Below are 18527 nucleotides of genomic sequence, written 5' to 3' on the forward strand. Positions count from 1 at the left end.
CTACAATTTACATACCTAACTAGATACTATATGACCTGGGTTTTTCGTCGTAGTTGGACATTTATTATACACTTACCCACAAAAGCAAAACTACGTCATTGGTACTCGTATACCTATTGACATTTACTTAAAAGGATAAATGTTTGAAATATTCCTTATTTGTATGTACGTACATATTTTTGAGTTGTTTAACATAGGGCGGAAACGTCGAGATAAACAGAAGTGACATTACTTATTACTCTATATTGTAAACCAACATATTGTTTACAGGTTATATTTTACTTTACTTTACAGGGCTTTTATGGGTTCCTTTACAAATTGTATTATCTATACACGTTTGTAAATTGTATTTAAAAGTAAGGCAATCATGAAACATAAAAAACATAAATAGTACGACTCGTGTTTGTTTGTGTACCATTTTCTTATTAAAAGTAGGTACCTACCTATACTAAAAGTTGTTCAGTATTTTCCGAAGTAAGAAAGATTTTTTAGCCATGAAAGTGGTGTTGTTCTGGCAGAGAAATTGTTGCTGTTTTAATTGGTGTTCCTATCTAAAATTATAACAAAAACTTTGAACGGAAAAGAGCACTTTGATATTTATTATCTCACACATTAAAAGAACCGGTCAAGTGGGAGTCAGGCTCGCGCAACGTGGGTTCCGTACTACAGTCGTATTTTTTCGACATTTTGCACAATAATTCAAAAACTGTGATGCATAAAAATAAATAAAAATCTGTTTAAGAATGTACAGGTAAAGCCCTTTCATATCATACCACACTAATTGGTGTAATAATCTTACGTTGAAAGTTGAAAATACTAATTATTTGTTCCTAAACACTTTTTTTGTGTGATGTAACTACAAATTCACGGTTTTCGGATTGTTCTCTTTACGTGTGCTATAAGACCTACCTACCTGTCAAATTTCATAATTCTAGATCAACGGGAAGTACCCTATAGGTTTCTTGACAGATATATACAGACAACGAAGTGATCCTATTAGGGCTCCTTTTTCCTTTTGAGGTACGGAACCCTAAAAATCATAAGTATTAAGTGCTTACTTTATAAAAAATAAGTAGATGATACCTGCTACGGACGGATATAACGTTTTAAATCCTTTGAAAACTCCTTGGATTTTCCAGGATAAAAAGTAGTTTATGTCTTTATTAGTAGGTATATTAGCTATCTCTTTACCAAATTTCGTTCGGTTTAGCGGATGGGCCGTGAAAAGCAGCTAGCAGACAGACAGACTTTCGCTAGGGACCCATTGCTTTATACCTATAATAGTAACGACGGGTGCTAGAAAATAGGATTGACATTTTGCCAACGCAATGAACGTTCCTACCTACCTAAATATTGAGAGAGAAAAAAGTGTTTCCTCGGATTCTATTGCCTTAAGAATGATACAACCTTAAGTTATTACCTTACTAGCGACCCGCCCCGGCTTCGCATGGGTGCAATGTAGACATTTTCTTCAAATATCGTCATATTTCATCAAATTAACACAAACCAATATTAAACTATACCTATAAACCTTCCTCATGAGTCACTCTATCTATTAGTGAAAACCGCATTAAAATCCGTTGCGCAGTTTAAAAGATCTACGCGTTCATACATACAGACAGCGGGAAGCGACTTTATTTTATACTATGTAGAGAAGTCTTAACGGGCGTCCTTGATTTTTGAACTCTGGAGGCTGTGGTGCGGTCTTTGACCCACTTACCGCTTGTTTGGCTCACCTTAGTAATTACAGTCGCAATTATTATTACACGTACATGCATATTATGACCCTAGAGAATGGCACTCAGATTCTGATGAAACCACCGAAGTGAAGCCCAGATAAAACGCTATTTACGCATTCAAACTGTCCAAAGTATCAAAATAAAATTACTAATAATCTAAATATATAAAAGTAAAAGGTGACTGATTGACTGACTGACTGACTGACTGACTGATCTACGCACAGCTCAAACTACTGGACGGATCGAGTTGAAATTTGGCATACAAATAGCTATTATGACGTAGGCATCCGCTAAGAAAGGATGTTTGAAAATTCAACCCCTAAGGGGGTGAAGTAGGGGTTTGAAATTTGTGTCCACGCGGACGAAGTCGTGAGCATAAGGTTGTCGATAATAATGTTAAACTAGTGTAAATAAAATCGCAATTCGGTTATGATTGACTGATCTATCAACGAACGGCTCAAACTACTGGACGGATCGGGCTGTTTGGCATGCAGACAGCTATTATGACGTAGACATCCACTCAGAAAGAATTTTTGAAAATTTAACACCTAAGAGGGTGAAATAGGGGAGTTGAAATTTGTGTAGTCCACGCAGACGAAGTCGCGGGCATAAGCATTATACATAATTTGTTAACTAATGATAGTTCGCTTAGGAAACGTTGGGGTGACTTTTCGTGACGATGTTATTAGAAAATCTTTAAAGACTAAAAATTGACAAACTGTATCATCATCATCATCATCAACCCATCGCTAGCTCACTACAAAATGAGAAGGATTTGGCCATAGTCTACCACGCTTACCAAGTACAGATTGGCAGACTTCACACACGTTTTCTTTCACAGTTAAAACAAGTGATAGGTATTATACTATAATTGCATAAAACGCACATAACTGAAAGGTTAACGGTGCGTGCCCGGGATCGAACTCCGGACTCCACATTAGGAGACCGATGTCTTACCCACCAGGCTACTACTGCTTCAACTGTATGGTTTTCCATAAATAGGTTTGTGTTAAACGACTTGGCATAATATATATGTAAAATATCCTATAAATATTAAACAAAAGTGTTATTTCTGACAGGGAATACCCATGTACGACCTAAAGTACCTACGAGTACCTGCTACGAAGAATTTACGAGCGCCAGAAAATAATAAAAGAAAGGGAGATATTATTTAAATTCTTCGTGAGTTGACGTCTGTAATAAAAAGCCAGTACGTTTCTGTAAAGCCTGTAGTAAATTTCCCACTTAATTTTATAAGACATCCTGGGTGATCAAAATAGTTTTTATCTCAATTTACATTCCTGTGCAACGAGTCTCTAACCTTGGGATTCTTTTTTAATTGTTAATGATTTTTAATTTATCAACGGTTGCAGTAGTTTTAGCGGTCTTTGATAACAAACTCAATTCTCGTTAAATAAAATAGGTAATTTTAAAAGGAACGCTGCGTAATACGCAGAGAAACTTCCAGCTTTTATAACATAACAAAGGCCTGGCGCGCGCTGGCTCTTAGTTCATAAGTATGCAAGTAAGAAATTATTAATTTTGATTGCTCTGCCTATAATTATGTTCTTGTGGTGTTTCATGAGCGTGAAATATTAATAATAGGTATACTTAATAAATTGTTAAGGATCCGGGTAGAGCAACGAACTCACGACATTGCCATTGTACGCATTTCACGTACAATCTTATCTCAATAAAATGTCTACAATAAACTTTATAAGAAGTAACCCACGCTATAACATTTTAAAGGAATGCAGTTGGTGCCTAAGGGGAAGAACATTTTCTCTAGGGTTTTTTTAATACACTGTCCGTAGCAGCATACAATATGCCTACATTAAATAATTTAAATGGTTATAAAGCTTCTTGTGCGTTGAATAAAGAATTGCAAGGAGGATGATCTTTTTAAAATAAAATATAGGTTAGGTACCTTCCTTGTAATATGAATGTTGAAACTCCATTTGTAATGTTGTTTGTAGTTACTTAACAAGAAAAATTGTTTACATACCTCCTTATTTATGACTTTTTTATAATTTTCATGTAATTGTGGAAGCATACGAAGTTAGGTACACGCCTTTTTGAATATATATAATAATATAAATGTTAAATGTATAAGTAAAATTACTATTTAAAACTTGGAGTTGTTAAATTATAACTAACTTTTCTCTCATTCTATACAGAATTAAAAAAATAAACAGTGCAGGCCGTCTAAGCATTCTCCGAACGATTAATTTTTTATAGAATTTATTTAAATATGTTTTAACTAGCTTATACTCTCGCTACTTTGTCCGCGTGGACTACATACATTGTAAACCCCTATTTTACCCCCTTAGGGATTGAATTTTCAAAAATACTTTCTGCTAGATTTTAAAATAACTATCTGCATGCCAAACAGCTTGATCCGTCCAGTGGTTTGAGCTTTGCGTTGATAGATCAGTCAGTCAGTCAGTCAGTGTGCTTAAAACGCACATAGGTAGGTACCTCCCAAATGTTAGAGTTGCGTGCCCGGGATCAAACCATGGAATCCCGAATAGGAGGCCGACGACGGGCGTTTTAAATACTATGATATCAGTTTTAAGTAATCAAATATCACTTGCTTTATCGGCGAAGGGTTCTCCTTGTTGTTCTCTAGCGAGGTGGACTATGGCCTAAAACCTTTTTATTTTGAGAGGTAGTCCTTGCTCAACAGTAGTTAACGATTGGTTGATGATTTGTATGTTATGGACATATAGGTACATATTATACCGGAAAAAGTCATACTCGTAGTCAAAATGCAAATTAATGTTTGTCTTTAAACAGTCAAAGAACTAGGTAAGGTATCTATTGATAATAATTATTTTCTTTTCGTAATTTAAATAACTAAATATAATTGAACCCTCATCACTTCCACTGTACAGCACGCAATAAATTGACTAGACAAAAGCAAGTAGGCGGGCATATCCAAGTATTATCTATCTACTACAATAAAAACATTCTGCAGTATCAACCTAGAGCGCGAGCTTGTCGCGCGTTTATGTCTTTTACTCTGTATAATATATCAAGCTTCGCGGTACTACAGCTTTATATTACTGCCTACTATAATACGCGACAGGTCGAGATGGCCATCGGGGAGTGCTCGGTGCGGGCGAACGCGGGTGACATGCGGGTGTGCGGGGCATCCCCCGTCTCATACCCCGCCATCTCAACCTTTCGCAGACTACCTGCTTGACTGGTGGAATTTCTACAAAATCTTTTCTTAGTGCAAAGGTCTAATTATAGACAAAACTTACATGCAAAATCTCAAGTTTCTAGACTCAGTGGCTACGGCTCTACAATGATATATTAGCCAGTTAGTTTGTCCTTGATAATGTAATATACATAGATTTACGTTGCCGGAAAATCCGGAAAGTAAAAGCCCAAGAATAAAGAGGCTGAAAATGTAAATCGAGTTACTTATATCATATTTATTTTATTAATCTGTAGTCGGTACTATATTTTTTAGTATTATGTGCAATAAAGACTTTCTATCTATCTATATTAAATTTGTTAGTTTATTGGTTTGTCCTTCAACCATGTCGCAACGGTTTTATCTCGGAAAATCAAGAGTTTCCAGGGGTTTTTTTAGAAACTCGGAAGTGAACACGCAAATCTGATTCGCATTATCTTTAGCTTTAAAAGGTACATCAAAAAAGCCATTGTAAGAAAGACTTTAGACGATTATAATTACGTATTATCGGATAAGGGCGCTTGGACAGCTCCTCTATCATAATGAAGTACCTAATGTTATTTATCAGTATTTATAATAATTTATATTGTTATTTCTTAACCATTTTTTATTATTTTAGCCAACTATTACCTTAAAATTGTAAAATCAATAATTAATTTTATCTTTATGTTTTCTATTTTTAATGATTCAACGTTCAAAAAGTGTAGTATAATATGTACTTACTTTGAATAAAATATTTAATTCTGATTCTTACTTAACTAATCGTTAATTGGTGTGATTACGTATTGATTGTGTTTATTTCAATCAATCGAACGTGTCAATTGGCGACTGACTATTTATAGAAGCGCAGGACGGCCAATGCTCACTTTCTATCGTATTAATTGTTATGTGCCGCTGACACATGCAATTTTACGTGCGGCAATGTGTACTCACATTTACATTGAAACGGATTAGTTTTTTTGTGATTTACAACTCGTGTGTAAAGTAAGCATGCAGTTGTAATGCGTAATTAGGGTATTCTCATGTAGGAAATGTTATATTCAGCTATTTATAAGAATGCAAAGCTGAAATTGTTATACATAGTATTAGATTTAATCATAGTTTGATGTTCACGTACAAAGTGCAAAGTATAGACTTGCACTTCGTACGTCAACTGGCAAACTTGTCAGCCGCAAACTGCATCGGGAATAGAAGTGATCTACTAGACTAGACACAGGTAAACTAGTTAGAAGGTAAATTATAATTTATTATAAGTTTTCTGGTTTAGTTAAGTACATATTTGTGTGGTCTTTATAAACTTTTGTATGCATAATAAATAAATAATAAAAATAAAAATAGGACTGTGGTTCAGAATAAACGCTTCTAAATGCTTTCGTTTGATCTTGTTACCTATACCTATTCTAACTTTATACCTTACTTTTTATATTTTGGTAAATATTTATGTTCCAAATTAAATGCTAATTTGTTAAGAAATAAAATAAACTTTCTGCGGACATCGCTATCGCTTGTGCGAATCGTAATGTAGGTACATATCATTATTATGCGATCCGTGGATGTCGACGTGAATTGGGTACTTGCTAAATAGTTTGCGGGGTTCTAATTTATATTTCGATACCTGATTTGTAAAGTATTTGAATGAATGGACCAAAGTTATGACGTTATGAATTGTATTCTAAGCGTATGACGTTCGGTTGTGCCAATTTTTTTGTACAGTGTTCATAATTAATCGTATAATTTTGATTCATAAGTTGCAAATTATTTAGAAATAATATACATATATAGATTCTCTAGGCATAATTATACGCTATTATATTACTTACCTGTGCAATGTATTTTTGTATGTGTTCCTCCCTTTTCCTCCGACATGGCGATCGGAGACTGTTCTAGGTCGGACTGTTCTATGAATGACTTTTTTCCCCTTTTGGTTTAATAGTGATCACGCACTGCATCCGATCCGAGTCCGTGAAAATCATCAACCCATCGCCAGCTCACTACAGAGCACGGGTCTCCTCTCAGAGTGAGAAGGTTTTTGGCCATAGTCTACCACGCTGGCCATGTGCGGATTCGTAGACTTCACACACCTTTGAGGACATTATGGAGACCTCTCAGGCCGTTAAAGCAAGTGATATTTAATTACTTAAAACGCACATAACTTTGAAAAATTAGAGGTGCGTGCCCGGGATCGAACCCCCGACCTTCGATTAGAAGGCGGACGTCCTAGCCACTAGGCTATTACAGTTTATTCGCTTATGACAATGTATTACGTTGTAATTTGCACATAATGCAATTAACCACCTGTGCAATGTTATACAATGCACAGATGCAATGTGCAATTTAACATTTGGACAGATAAAATATATTCAAATTATTACTTTAATTAAAAATCTGGATTTATGTTTAGTAACACGTTCATGATAATTATTTGTTTGGTAACTAAACAAAGTAGGTAAGTTAATTCTTTTATAATAAAATCTACTGTGTTCCTTCAATTGAGAAGTATTTGTGCAAATAATTACCTAATATACGTGCGTCGTGCATACCATATTATTTGAATTCGTGACGAAATGAAACGCCAGGTCCGTCGTATACCTACCTTACCTACCGATTTATTGGCCACAAACATTTATTTTCCAGAGTAATATTATAATATGTACGTTGACCTAACCCAATTGCCAAGTACCTGCGCAAGGTTATAATTTATTACTAAGTACGAACTCATATTATGACTAATAAGTGAAATTCTGGTGAAGTGGTTATTTTATATCATAAACTAGCTGATTTCCGCGACTTGATCTTGCGTGAATTTAGATTTTTAAAATCCCGTGGAAACTCTTTGATTTTATGGGATAAAATGTAGCCTGTCACTAACTCTTCGGTCTTTAACTATATACATGCAAAAATCACGTTGATCCGTTACTCCGTTGCGGTGTGATTAAAGGACAAACCAACAAACTAATTCTTTGACATTTGTAATATGGGTAATGATATTTTTGTGGTGAGACCCAAATGACCATGATTCATAAGAAATTTACTACAAAATGCCACAGATTGATTTTCCTGTGACTAAGAACTGTTTTATGCTGGAGCTACAACATGCGACAATGCAGCATGCTACAAATGGAAAAATCAATTTTACGGTCTATATAGCATGCGAAAATTTATTTCATGCCGAGACATCATGCTGCAGAATTGAAATATTACGCTTTCATAGTCTGCCGCATTTTTGCTACATTTTAAAATATATTGTAAGCACCATGCGACCCTTGGCATGCCGCATTGTCGCACTATGTTGCTCTGGCCTAAATGAAACTTAAGGAAAACATTAACTGAAAATTTGTTACCACAGCGTACTTGCTTACCGTAGGTAACTACTGGTGAACTGTAAATTATACAAAATTAAATACAAACATACTTTTATTCAAAGTACCTATTCGTGTAGATACACAATAAAGTATATAGACAACGTATAGGCAAAATAACGTAGTCACGAATAGCATGCGCGCGAATATTTTCATTCTCTACTAAATTGAACATCATTAAAGGAAATGTTGTATACTTAAAACATTGTTCAACAGCACGGTGACTTTATAATGTTCTGTTTCTAGTCTAGACCTAAAGTATTTAGCATTTGTATTGCCAGTAGGCATATTGAGGTTGCTTTTGTTTGGAAACACATATAGTACGCGACAGGTCAAGATGGCAATGGTACACCCGTACAGCCCTCGCGCTGACCCGGTGCGGACGAGCGCGGGTGACGTGTACGTGTAGCTGTAGTCACCGGCTAAACAAGTCAAGTCAAGTAAACGAACAACAGACGGAAACGTTTAAGTGCGGAAACCAGCCCAGAGTGACGAAGAAGAAGAAGTGTAGCTGTACGGGGCGTCCTCCCGACTCATACCTGATTGCCATCTCAACATGTCGCGGACTATACCTACTGTACAACCCACTCTTAAATTACATCAAATCTACATCCTAATTCTGAAAATTACAAAACACATTATTTCTACTGTTATCTATATACTAAAATAAAGATTGAGTCTGAACAAGCCAACAAGATTGTACTCATGTTGAAATATTATTTGGAAACAAAATTAAAACAAAAAACTTGAATCACATACTTACTTAGCTATAAGAATTAAGTATACATTATCTCAAGGCCGCCTTCTTTCTTAGTGACCTCTTAACCTCAGACTTCATTATATTCTAAGAAAGTTTGCAAATATTAATTATATACTGATACTACCTAGTTAAGGAATAATATAGGACAATAGTACAAAATGCAGTTACTAATTGAGCATTACATTATTAAGTATGTTTTTAAATAATTTTAAAGTTTAAAATACGAAGCTTTGAGCTTTTTGTTTGGAACTAGTACCTATTAGAAGACTAGCACAGAGATGGCAACAGAAGTTGATAAGATTTCTCGTTTAAGATCTTGAGATTTTTCGTTTATCGGATTTCAATCGTCTAGTTTCCTCTGAGAAACTTTTGTGGTCTTCTTATACGGGTATTTTTCTAAAGTTTCATCGACCAATAAACATTTGTTTTCTTTTTTAAGCATAAAACTGTGGCGTACTTTACACGGCGCACGTATATAATATGCATGCGTGCATCAGTGGTAGCTTGTTGGTTTTGCAACGGCCGGTCGTAGCCCATCAGGTGTGGACTGCACTCTTGTAGTTGCATAAACAGTTGCAAAACACGGATCTCGGTCACTGCCGCTTTAAGCTAAGGGCACCTGCCGCACCCTCGCTTTATCAACTTAAACGGAATCATTCAAATATTTGACTCGAGAGGAGTAACTAGATCACTTAGCTTTAAAACTGTGCACTAGAGTTTGCTAAATCATAGATGACGCAGAGTAAGCATCCAAGAATAAATGGATGCAAAGTATGAAAAAGAAATAAATATTAGCGGCGGTTAAGACGTTAGCCGCCTATAGGTACCTATAGGGGATCAGGATTTCCGCCGGGATCCCGAACACGCTTCGAAACTATGTCTGTTTTAGGCAATTGTGTGTGTGTGCAAAATGTGATATTGATGCTTTGGTAATGAAGGAAAACATCGTGAGGAAATCCGCATAGTTGAGAGTTGACCATTATGTTCTCAAAGATGTGTGAAGTATGCCCAATCAGCACTTGGCCAGCGCAGTAGACTATGGTAAGCCGTAGTCTACCACGTATAAACCGATCTCCTTTTGAGAGGCGACCCGCACACAGTAGCGTGGTCGGTGCGGTTGAGATTTTGATGGTGATAGTAATTTCAATTTCAAACATGATTTTTAAAAAGAAAGCTGTTGATACAGTGGAAAACTTTGAATTATGTGTTTAATCAGGTGATCGATAAGGTCTAAGCATAATTATTTTGAAACTATTACTAAGACTTAGCTGTCCGTCCGTCCGTCCGTCTGTCTGTCTGTCCGTCTGTCTGTCCGTCACCAGGCTGTATTTGTGTTGCCGATATAACAACAAATACTAGAAAAACAGAATAAAATAAATATTGAAGGGGGCTCCCATGCAACAAACGTGATAGGTATTTGCTCGTTTTTATAGATAATGGTACGGAAACCTTCGTGCGCGAGTCTGACTCTCACTTTGCTTAAAATATATTTATGCTTCACAAGGTGTATTAATTGTATTTGTATATGTATAGGTATCCAAGGAAAGTGTGACTGATTCGAATCTGTAAGCAATTTTTTGTTCCCTACTTAAATAACAATAATAATTATTAATATTATCTTGCTGTTTAAGTTCTATTCTGAAGAAAATGTATATGATTTTAGCTTTAGATTATGTTTATGTAATGAAATAACCTAACCTAACAAGGATTGAGTGATCTCGGTTGACGTCTAACTTAAACAAAACTGGGATTATAAATCACATTCATTCTCGCAGTTTTCTCTGAACTTGTAGAGATGAAACTGGTATTCGGATTGGGCAGCTTATATCAAAACTCGTTAGCATAAGCTGGGTGTTTTACTTTTATATTAAAATTAAAAATGTAATTAAATATTCATCTTTTATAGCAAGAGAGTGATAATACTTAATATGTTGACACATTACATAAAAGAGACATTGATAAATTTAATTTTTAATTAATTGCGCATGTCAAAAAAGGCAAACAAACACGGCTATTGGGACACTTTGACCAGGGATGCGCAATATTGTTGCATGTGACTGCAAAAAATTGGTCAAGTGCGAGGCGGACTCTCACACAAAGGGTTCCGTACCATCGTACAAAAAATAACACTTTTTTGTTTTATTTTTATGGTGGTCATTATGAAATTTTTATTATTTGTTGTTTATAGCGACAATACACATTCTGTTTTTCAACTCTTTACCTATTACGGTTTACAGCCCGCTGGCAGACAGACGGACGGATAGCGGAGGCAGGGTCCCGCTAGCTAGCACCCTTCGGGTATGGATCCTTTTAAAGGAGGAATTTTGAAGGTGATGGCGGCAGTGGCTCTACCACCAGCTTAGACAACGTTGTATCTGTAACCATTATTTCCATCACATAAGATAATTTTATTAATTTCTCCATGTGTAGGTGAATAAATATGTCTTATTTTAAAATTTAAAACATGTACAAAAATTAAATCGACATACTTACCTATTGACAAAAAATTAATCTAAAAAAATACATTAATAATTAACTTAGTTATTGCAGAAACACTATAACACGGTAGTCGGTACCAAGTACCAACATCTATTTCAAAAGACTATACACAAACCTTTTACTTACTGGACTTGCTATATTTTCATGACGTTTATGCGTTTCTTCATTCGAAACTTAGGTTGAAGGATACTTTTCCTTTTTTATCCGATTACAGCAGCGTTATATTATACTTATAAGTTAAGCAATAGTACGTGCATGAGTTCCCTAATGACTCCCAAAATACCTTTTTAAGTAAACAATTTTTTTGATGTTTAGTACATCAAAAAAGTCGTTTAATTACAAAAAAAATAAAAACCGACTTCGATACACAAACACTAAAAATTGAAAAATAATTTAATTTATTACCGAATATATTACGTATACAAGAGTTAATATAGTTCCATAATAATATTTTTAAATAATAAATTAAATTATTTTTCAATTTTTAGTGTTTGTGTATCGAAGTCGGTTTTTATTTTTTTTGTAAATTTTTTTTATTTCACAATTTTTAGTAGAGCAATTTACTCTTATCCGTTGAGGAGTTCCAGTATCTATCTTCGAAAATGTTCATCAGATCTTCACCAAATTGAAATGGGACCAACTTTGAAGTATACCCTTTCAAACAAAAAAGAATTTTCAAAATCGGTCTCGGCGTCTTCGAGTAATCGGGGAACATACATAAAAAATAAAAAAAATAAAAAAAGATTCCGACGAATTGAGAACCTCCTCCTTTTTTTGAAGTCGGTTAAAAACGATTGAAAATTACTCATCGAAGCAAAATATATAAGTCGAAACACTAGTAGGTATCGATCCAAGCATATACCATTAAGGAGATGGAAGGTAGCTTCCATCTCCATAATTCAGGCTCTTGTCATTGTATTTTTGAAAAGTACTCATGAAAACAAAGCAAATGAGTCCAAATTCGACTGTCCTGTCGTATGCCATCAGAGACTTCCAATCTCCACCTCCCATCTCCATCTTTAGAGACGCTCAATGCAACCATAATCATCTTTTGTCATCCAAACCACACGTGTCCGCCCCGCTCAGTCGGAAAATTGATAGTTGCTGAAAAATCAGTTACCAATTTCGTCGGAATAAAAACATGAAAAAAAAACCGACCAAATGCGAGTCAGACTCGCGCACCGAGGGTTCCGTACTATAATCGTATTTTTCGACATTTTGTACGATTAAGCAAAAACTATTAAATACATAAAATAAATACAAATCTGTTTTAGAAGGCACAGATAAAGCCCTTTCATATGATACCCCACTTGGTATATTAATATTACTTTGAAAGATAAAATACTAATTATTTGTTAATGACACATTTTATTTTATTTTGTAATTTAACCACAAATTCACGGGTTTCAGATTTTTCCCCTTACGTGTGCTATAAGATCTACCTACCTGCCAAATTTCATGATTCTAGGTCAATGGGAAGTACCCTGTAGGTTTCTTGACAGACACGACAAACAATGATCCTATAAGGGTTCCTTTTTACCTTTTGAGGTACGAAACCCTAAAAAGTAACTTCATCATCATCAGCCTGTGGATGTCCACTGTTGGACATAGGCCTTCCCTAAAGAGCGCCACCACACCCGGTCCTCAGCCTTCCTCATCCAGCCACTTCCCGCCAGCCTCTTTATATCGTCGGTCCATCGTGCTGGAGGGCGTCCCACACTACGCTTGCTTAAACGCGGTCTCCACTCAAAAGTAACTTAATAAAAAGCTTTTAAAAATATTAATTTAGGTTTTAGTTTTGTACTTTTTCTTGTTCTCAATAGATAGGTAGGTATAATGTGTTCAATAAATCAATGATGAGGTACGTACGTCGTACAGGTATGAAAAGTGACGCGATTTTACATGTTTTACTATTCAGTTACGCCCGATGTGATGCAATTGTTGTTTCATAATGTTGAGTAGCCTATGAATGAAGAATTACGTAGACTTGCACAGTTAATGATAACACTACACTACACTATTATACTTACTAATTGATTCTTTGTACCAATTGAACTAGAATCATAATATAATGAGTGTTAGAAAAATATTTAATTGGCTGGAAAATAATGACTTAATATTAATTAATAGTCCTTGAACTTCTTACAGCAAGTAACAATAGTTTTATGCCATTAATAATAGGGCCTTCATGCTTAGGAGGTGCTATATAAATGCAGGAAAAATCATTTCTATTTTGTGCATGCAACGTATATTAGAGTTTTCGTCGGTTTACATATTCAACCTTTATGCAATGCATCAAGGTTGTGTATATGACACAACTAATGTCGTCTGAATTGTCCTCTAAAGAAGCCCCTATCTCGACTATGAATTCCGTTGTTAGAGTTTAGACGATTATTTTGCATAATTTTAACACTTCATCATTTCTTTCAAACGTCCTTTCCCACTTTAAATCCGATCATATGAAACTGACAAAAGTTTGGTGGAAAGAAAGGTCCAACTCAATACTCAGCATAATGCTATTTGCCTTTGCACAAACACAAAGCGCTGATTTTCAGTTGCGACTAGCGGCCCTCAAGTGGCGCCACGGAATCCAGCCAATCCATCCATGACTACTGAAATAACATTGTTACGAAGTGAATAGCATATTGCGAAACTGGCGCTTGCGTCGTCCTTCTTATTTTTTCCAGCCACTGTTTTTACTTTCTCATCCTGTCTTTATTATTTCAAGCCAGAAACTGTATCTGTAGGTGTTTTGTGCGGTTTAGGATAATAAAAATTTCCTTTACTCTTTACAGCGAGTAACAACATGCGGTCCAGCCTGCGGATCGGCTGGCTCAGGAGCCGTGGCCGGCGCGGCGAGGCGGCTGGCCTCCAGCCTACAGAGTACGAGCACCGGTTCACTTCCCGACTATGGCACACAGATCGTCGATCCTTATCGTCTATTAGAAGACGACCTAAACGGCATATATGAGGATATACGATCAGTAAGAATTTTCTTATACCAATTTTTATCCAAGTATCCTAAAGATAAATATAAAACTAGTTTTATTTGCTAGTTAACATTAAAATATCCAGGTTAATAGTTTCGAGCATTATATAAAAGCCACTTTACATTTAAGAGCGCTTTTTGCACATCTCTCTCGCACATTTTAATGATTGTAAATGTCTCAGTATAGTTTTGACAAATTGTGGTCTATTTTTGACTATTTTTGAATTTGACAATAAACGGATATTTTTAGACGTATTTTAATATCAAATACCAAATTTTAAATTGAGAAAATTGGCGAAAACAACTAGAAATATTTTCTCCCGCCATTTTACTTTATTAAAAACAGGGTGGGTATCAATAATATATATTATGACAGTAAAATATGTCTAAAATGTTCGTAATTTTACTAGCAAAGGGAATAAATAATAGACCAAATTTTGTCAAAAGTGTACTGAGACTCACAATAATTGAAAATGTTAGAATGATGCGAGAAAGAGGAATGCAAACGTAAAAGTGCTCTTAAGAAGTCAAGAGATGTTTCAGTATTACGTATTCAGAACGTTTTTAAGCAGGTGAAGCTGGTACAATAGCGTTGCTAATTGAAAACAATGATATAATAATACCTAACTAATTACTGAACATTCCATGCGGTAGGTAACTAAACGACATTACAATTATTTTAAAATACAAATAACGCAACTAAAGTTCACGTCATTCCTAAAATCAGGGTCATGAACAAAATATGTTTTTAAATTCGTATGTTGTGCCATAATGGAAATGCCATTCGGTTACGTGAGTGCATTCTATATATCTCAAATTAATGGTACTTTTTGAGTGCCAATGTGGTGCCCATTGATCGGCAAGTGTGTCAAAGTCATGACGTGCCAGCACGCGAGCCATCGAGGGTTAAGCAATATGCGCATCATCAGTTGCCTATTATAAAACCAGTATTTCTGTTGATTAATAGTCATTAATTTTTGTGACTGGGCGAAACGAGGACCAAGCACAGACCAAGCGATATTATAAATAACTAGCCTTTGGGAAAAGTTAGAGGTGTGTGTCCGGGATCGAACCCCCGACCTCCCGAATAAAAGGCCGATGTTTTAACCACTAGGCTATAAGTGATATAACCGCTCTTACCGCTTCGGGGAGTCGAGGCTTTCGATTCCATCTGCTTATAGTCCCCCGACTGATTGCAGATAAATGAGACGATTTAAAATAAAAACTAAAAATAACAATGTCCTTGAATATTGTATTATCAAAATAGTGGTGGATCAGGATGATGTTCACAGATGTGGATGTGCAGTAATTGTATCGAAAGCGATGAGATGAGTTTTGAAACGTGCTCGTTAGTGCATCCTGTAGCAAAATTGAGGCCATACCATATAAATATTGTGCCTTCATTTGTTACATATTACAACAAAGGCTTAATTTTTCTGCAGGTTTTAAGTTGTTTAGTAATTTATTGAAGCGAAAACTTCTTTAGGCGCGTTGGATGATTTTTGAATGGGAATTTGATGAAAAAACTTCAAGATCGCGTCACAGACATGCTAAGGTTAATAGTTTTCCGAGTGCCGATAGATGTAAAAATTAAACTAAGTAATATTAATTGGTCTTAATTTACAAATCATGAAGTTTTTATAAAATTTCAGAAGTCGGCTCTGACAAGTGACGTGACATGCAGCAAGTCTTTTTTGCAAGTTTTACTTGCAATTTTTTTTTGGAAAACTCATATAATAGGTTTTTATTAGTAACTTTTGATTTTTATTGTGGTTCTTATTTCAAAGTTTTAATTATTAGTGACATTAATTATCACTCACAGTACCTATTCGAAAATGAAATTGGACCAGGGTTTTGTGGTGTGGCAAACATACCAAAATGAATTGATGGAAATTTGTAACAGCGACAGGTCGAGATCGCAATCGAGGTATAAGGCGGGGGGAGGGGGGGGGGGTACACGTCCCGCACACCCGTACGTCACGCGCGCTTGCCCGTACCGGGTTAGCGCGGGGACTATGCGGGTGTGCGGGGCGTTTAATCCCCGATTGCCATCTTGACCTATCGCATACTACTATAGATAAGTACAATGAAAACATAAGCTACGACAATTTTTAATCAAGATTACTTCGTCTAATGACAGTGTTGTCGTTTTGTAAAAAATATAATAAGTACCTTCTTATAATATTATTACATAGGCAGCGTTGCAAAAATCCGCTTCGGATGTTGATTTCATTTGTCCTTGACTTGGTTGTTCTTTGACAGTAAAGTATTGATAAAAGAAGACACCAGAGATAAAATGCATCAATAAAATCAAATACTCGAATGCCTTGAACTGATCGGTAACGGTGAAGCAATGATAGCGGCTGACGTCGAATTTACAAAGTACCAAAAACCGGCCAAGTGCGAGTCAGACTCGCGCACCGAGGGTTCTGTACTACAGTCGAATTTTTTCGATATTTTGCACGATAGGTATATCAAAATAAAAATAAATGAAAAATTGTAGAATGTACAGGTAAAGCCCATTCATATGATACCCACCTTGGTATAGTAATCTTACTTAGAAAGTTGAATATACTAATTGTTTTGTTCATGAACACATTTAATTTTTTTGTGATGTAACCACAAATTCACGGTTTTCACATTTTTTCCTTTACTTGTGCTATAAGACCTACCTACCTACCAAATTTCATGATTCTAGGTCAACGGGAAGTACCCGGGTTTTCTTGACAGACACGAAAGAAACGGACAGACATATAGACGGACAGACGACAGACAGACAGGCAACAAAGTGATCCTATAAGGGTTCCTTTTTTCCTTTTGAGGTACGGAACCAAAAAAAGTACGCGAAACTACACGAATATGAAAAAAAATGTTTTGTAACTTCAAAGCAATGCAAATGGATGAAATTCCGCCGAATTGAAGATTTTATTGAAACAATTATCTGTATTTTCTGTATATCAAATTGCTAATAGTTTTAGTAATTGATAAGTCATACTGGTTTCAATTATTTTTTGATGGGAATTAGTAATTAAGTACATTATTATATCATTATCTCAATACTAGACTGACGTTGCGTTAGACGATGGAAAGTGGCGTGTGAAACCACGCGAAACTTAAGCATTTGACCTTCTTTCGAGGCTAAACACGGTGAAGAAAACCTCCAAGAACAAACACTTTCTTTATTCCGTGCGCTATGCATATACATACTTATATTTGTAAAATACTTTTTATATATTTGTTAAATATTTTTAAAAATATAACCATCAATTAATACAACGAGCACACAACGCGTAAAATTTAACTCCTCATGCGCCATTTTCATTTTTTGTGTCAAATTTCATGTCGAAAGTACGATTTTATTAAGATGAACGGGACTTTTGACATGACAGTTGACCCATAGAGTTAAAATGGCGCGTGAGGAGTAAATTTGTACGGACAGTACTATAAATGCTCTAAACAAAAAGTTTTTATTAATACTGAATCATTTGACCGTACAGGGTTTTCCATCACGATTTTACGTAAGACTTTACACCTTTACCTTCATTCTCAATTATCAAGCAACTGCGGCGCGATTGGTACTTGGTAGGTTGAAGAACAATCAACACATTGACGAGTTATATCACATTGCATCGCAAATAAATGTACATACTGTAATATTATATACAAAAAAATTGCAGTCAGTGGGAATTGCCGACAGAAAACTTAATACTATAAAATAACAGTGCTTTTTTTAGACTGTAAAATAATAATTTGTAGTTTGAAAAATGTAAACTTCATAATTTGTAAACATCACAAATAAACAACATCTATCAGCACTCCGAGCACATCAACATTAGAATGTCGGTGACGCGATCTTGAAATTTTTACAAATCTCAAAATCTGCGTACATTAATTGTATGAGTATGTATGTACTGAGTAATTTGCGTTTCAGTGTGTTCCTTTTTGTAAAAGGTGTTAAAATAGACTATTTTCCAGAAAA

The 18527-nt window shown here is 35.4% G+C and overlaps 1 protein-coding gene across 1 annotated transcript in view; it reads left to right on the forward strand.

Moving 5' to 3' along the window:
- qless (decaprenyl diphosphate synthase subunit 1 qless) overlaps positions 1-18527 on the forward strand; it is a 76549-nt gene that overhangs the window by 11314 nt on the left and 46708 nt on the right. Inside the window, exon 2 of the mRNA XM_034973649.2 lies at positions 14355-14543. Coding sequence (XP_034829540.1) covers positions 14355-14543 — 189 coding nt within the window. The remainder of the gene's footprint in view (positions 1-14354; positions 14544-18527) is intronic.

Source organism: Maniola hyperantus, chromosome 12 (genome assembly GCF_902806685.2).
Source record: "Maniola hyperantus chromosome 12, iAphHyp1.2, whole genome shotgun sequence".
Taxonomy (NCBI): domain Eukaryota; kingdom Metazoa; phylum Arthropoda; class Insecta; order Lepidoptera; family Nymphalidae; genus Maniola; species Maniola hyperantus.